This window comes from Arachis ipaensis, chromosome B10, assembly GCF_059453495.1.
Source record: "Arachis ipaensis isolate K30076 ecotype BB chromosome B10, ASM5945349v1, whole genome shotgun sequence".
NCBI lineage: Eukaryota > Viridiplantae > Streptophyta > Magnoliopsida > Fabales > Fabaceae > Arachis > Arachis ipaensis.
In genome coordinates this window covers 76,292,536-76,297,220 of record NC_142435.1, presented here as the reverse complement: position 1 = coordinate 76,297,220, position 4,685 = coordinate 76,292,536, and the positions used below count along the sequence as shown (strand labels likewise).

Here is a 4,685-nt window from a genome sequence, read left to right as displayed (position 1 = left end):
TTTGCCAACTTTTGGCTTTTCTTCTTTCCTTTTCTTTCTGTTTTGGTTTATTTTCAAGGGGATTTCATTAATTGAAGGATCATAGCAGCAAACTAGCTTAAACTTCAAGAAACAAGTCATTCTGCAACATTTATTCCATGAGCTAATAGTTGAATCAAACACACATCACCACTAACTTTCATTCTAACTTTTGCAACATTAAACAATTACTTTTCTAAGTCAAACATCTTTCTTTTATTCAAATAGCAAGGGAAAACAAAACAAAGTATTCAAGTTAATGAGTGATGACAATTATTATGCAGATAACTTTCAAGCAAAAATTATGCAGATAGCTTTCTTTAACATGTACTTCCACTTGCAACTAAATAATCATTCCAGCTAGACATAAAGGACTCTCTGAATTAATTCATTACATAACAACAAGGATCAAGAATAAATACAACCTGTTGAGTTGCAGTTTTCCATTCTTCCATTTGCTCCTTTTGAGTTGTAATTCAGGTGTTCTTTTAATTTGTTGGCTATTTTTCTGCCTGCTCCTCAAATGTTGCTTGCTGTTCAACCCTTTTAGGTGTTGGTGAATCTGCAAAGCTTGTGTGTGGGCTCTCGAACTTATTTTGGTGTGTGAACACCAAACTTAGTTCCTTGCCAATATTTCTCATGCAACAAATTATATGTGAACTCTTTTTCAAAAAAAAAATAAACTAATGATTTGGAAACAGCAAAATAGTTAACTAGTTTATCTAAATGCTCAAAGCTAGCATTATGTAGGGGGTGAGAATATGTTTTATGATAAGATTTTGGTGGAACACCAAACTTAGAATCCTTCATTCTCCCTTGTATTGTTTTGGTGTGCAACACCAAACTTAGCTTTTTGCAATATAGATAAGGCTAATTAACCTCTTTATTGAAATAACTATGGAAAGAAACTACCTCAGGCTGGGTTGCCTCCCAACAAGCGCTCTTTTATTGTCACTAGCTTGACATTGTCTATGTTTGTTCAGTTCAGGTACTGAACTTCCTTTTCCTTGTCCCATTGTCCTCCTAAATAAGGCTTTGCTCTATGTCCATTTGCTGTGAAGTGGCTCTGTGTGGCTTCATCTAGCAGCTCAAGACTTCCATAAGGAAAGACTTTTGTTACTAGATACGGACCTGTCCATTTGGACTTGAGCTTGCCAGGGAAGATCTTGAGCCTTGAGTTATACAGGAGCACTTGCTGTCCTGGCTTGAACTCTTTCTTTGAGGTCTTCTTGTCATGCCACCTCTTAGATCTCTCCTTGTATATCTTAGCATTCTCATAAGCTTCTAGTCTAAACTCATCCAACTCATTTAGTTGTAGTAGCCTCTTTTCTCCTCCTGCTTGAGAATCAAGGTTGAGGAGTTTAGTGGCCCAAAAAGCTTTATGTTCAAGCTCCACAGGGAGGTGACAAGATTTTCCATATAATAGCTGAAATGGGGACTTTCCAATGGGAGTTTTGAAAGCTGTCCTATATGCCCAGAGTGCATCTTCTAACTTCCTGGCCCAATCTTTCCTTGTGCTTCCCACTGTTTTTTCTAGAATTCTCTTCAACTCTCTGTTTGCTAATTCAGCCTGGCCATTAGTCTGAGGATGGTATGGTGTGGCTACTTTATAGATTACTCCATATTTGTGGAGGAGTTTCTCCATTTGTTTGTTGCAGAAGTGACCACCACCATCACTGACAAGGCCCTTGGGTACTCCATATCTAGTGAAGATATGCTTCTTAAGGAATTGAAGGACAATTTGTGCATCACAAGTGGTTGTGGCTATGGCTTCCACCCATTTTGAGACATATTCTACTGCTACCAAGATGTATCTGAAAGAATAAGAAGGGGGAAAAGGTCCCATGAAATCAATGCCCCATAGGTCAAATAGCTCAACTTCCAGGATGAAATTCTGAGGCATCTCATTCCTTTTTGTCAATCCTCCAGCTCTTTGGCATTCATTGCATTAGTGAACAAACTCTCTGGCATCCTTGAAGATAGTTGGCCAATAGAAACCGCTTTGTAACACCTTTGCAGCTGTTCTCTCTGGTCCAAAATGTCCACCATATGCTGAACCATGACAATGCCACAATATGTCCCTCATTTCATTTTCATCGACACATCTCCTAATCATTCCATCAGAGCACCTTTTGAATAAAAATGGTTCATCCCACAAGAACTTCCTCGCTTCATTGAGTAGCTTCTTCACTTGTTGCTTAGAACATTCTTGAGGTATCTTCCTTCCCACTTTGTAATTTGCTATGTTAGCAAACCAGGGTATTTGTTGAACTTGAAACAGGTGCTCATCAGGGAAGTTCTCGTTTACTTGTTGTGATCTGTTTTGACATGCTTCTTGTGGTACTCTTGATAAATGATCTGCCACTTGATTTTGACTTCCCTTCCTATCTCTTACTTCAATATCAAACTCTTGAAGTAGCAGCAGCCACCTAATAAGCCTTGGCTTTGAATCCTGTTTAGACATTAAATACTTGAGAGCAGCATGGTCAGTGTACACTATAACTTTGGAGCCAATCAAGTATTGTCTAAACTTATCAAATGCAAAAACAATCGCCAAAAGTTCCTTCTCAGTGGTTGTATAGTTTTTCTGTGTTTCATTTAACACTTTGCTGGCATAATATATGACATGGTGCAGCTTGTCTTTCTTTTGTCCCAACACAGCACCAATAGCTAGGTCACTTTCATCACACATAAGTTCAAAAGGTAAGTTCCAATCAGGAGGTGTGATGATTGGTGCTGTGATGAGTTTTCTTTTTAAGGTTTCAAAGGCATGCTTACAGTTGTCATCAAAGATGAAAGGGTTGTCAATCACTAGCAAATTACTCAATGGCTTTGCTATTTTTGAGAAATCTTTGATGAACCTTCTATAGAAACCAGCATGCCCAAGAAAACTCCTTATTGCTTTCACATTAACGGGTATAGAAAGTTTTTCAATAATTTCTATTTTAGCTTTATCAACTTCTATACCTCTGCATGACACCTTATGCCCAAGAACTATCCCTTCAGGAACCATGAAATGGCATTTTTCCCAGTTTAAGATCAAGTTAGTTTCTTGGCATCTTTTCAAAACAAGAGTTAAATGATGCAGACATGTGTTAAATGAATTTCCAAAGATAGAAAAATCATCCATGAAAACTTCTAAAAATTTTTCAACCATATCTGAGAAAATGGAAAGCATACACCTCTGAAATGTGGCTGGGGCGTTGCACAGCCCAAAGGGCATCCTCCTGTATGCAAAAACTCCAAATGGACATGTGAAGGCAGTTTTCTCTTGATCTTTAGGGTCCACCACGATTTGATTGTACCCAGAATACCCATCTAAGAAATAATAATAGGCATGGCCAGCTAATCTTTCCAGCATCTGATCAATGAATGGGAGAGGAAAATGGTCTTTCCTTGTGGCATCATTCAATCTTATATAGTCTATGCACATCCTTCACCCAGTCACTGTCCTAGTAGGGATAAACTCATTCTTCTCATTAGTGATGACCGTCATTCCTCTTTTTTTTAGTACAACTTGAACCGGGCTCACCCATGAGCTGTCAGAAATTGGGAAAATTATTCCAGCATTCCACAACTTCATGACTTCTTTTTGAACTACCTCCTTCATGGCTGGGTTGAGCCTTCTTTGGGGTTGGACCACAGGCTTTGATTCTTCTTCCAGCAAAATTTTATGCATACAAATGGCTGGGCTAATACCTTTGATATCGTCAATTGTCCATCCCAAGGCTGCTTTGTGAGCTTTCAACACTTCAATCAGCTTTGTTTCTTCTTCCATATTCAAGGAGGAGTTAATGATCACTGGTAGGGTCTCTTCTTCTCCCAGGAACACATATTTGAGGTGAGGGGGAAGAGGTTTCAATTCCTGTTTTGGCTTCTCTTTCTCCTTGTCTTCACTAGAGATTTCTACTACCTCTTCTTCCTATTGCTCTTGACAAGTGGCTTCTAACATTTCCTCCACTAGACTTTCTATCATGTCCACCTTCATGTAATTTTCTTGTTCAGGAGGGTGTTGCATTGATTTGAAGACATTGATGACCATTTGCTCATTATGTACTCTAAAAATCATCTCTCCCTTCTCTACGTCAATAACGGCTCTAGCTGTGGCTAAGAATGGCCTTCCTAAGATGATTGAGTTGTTTCCTTCTTCCTCTGTATCTAGAATTACGAAGTCTACTGGGAAGATAAACTCTCCAACCTTCACTAACAGGTTTTCCACAATGCCATTGGGTGTCTTGATTGATCTGTCAGCCATCACCAAAGACATCCTGGTAGGTTTGAGTTCCTCTATGGCAAGCTTTTTCATCATTGATAACGGCATCAGATTGATGCTAGCACCAAAGTCACAGAGAGCTTTGTCTAGAGTTATTTTGCCTATGGTACATGAAACTACAAAGCTCCCTGGATCTTTAAGCTTTGGTGGGATGACTCCTTGAATCACAGCACTACATTCTTCAGTGAGAAGTATGGTTTCCTTCTCTTGCCAACTCCTCTTCTTGTTGATGAGTTCTTTTAAGAACTTTGCATACAGGGGCATTTGCTCAAGTGCTTCAGCTAAGGGAATATTGATCTCCAACTTCTTGAAGATTTCAAGAAATTTTGGGAAGTGTTGGTCCTTAGTCTCCTTGTTGAACCTTTGAGGATATGGCAAGGGTGGAGTGAAGTTC

The 4,685-nt window shown here is 39.1% G+C and overlaps 1 protein-coding gene across 1 annotated transcript; it reads right to left on the bottom strand.

Moving 5' to 3' along the window:
• Positions 1–3,940: 3,940 nt before the first annotated feature.
• LOC148580483 (uncharacterized) lies at positions 3,941–4,327 on the bottom strand. The gene has a single exon (XM_088492248.1). It carries the CDS (start codon positions 4,325–4,327, stop codon positions 3,941–3,943), a length of 387 nt encoding a protein of 128 aa, XP_088348374.1.
• Positions 4,328–4,685: the final 358 nt, after the last annotated feature.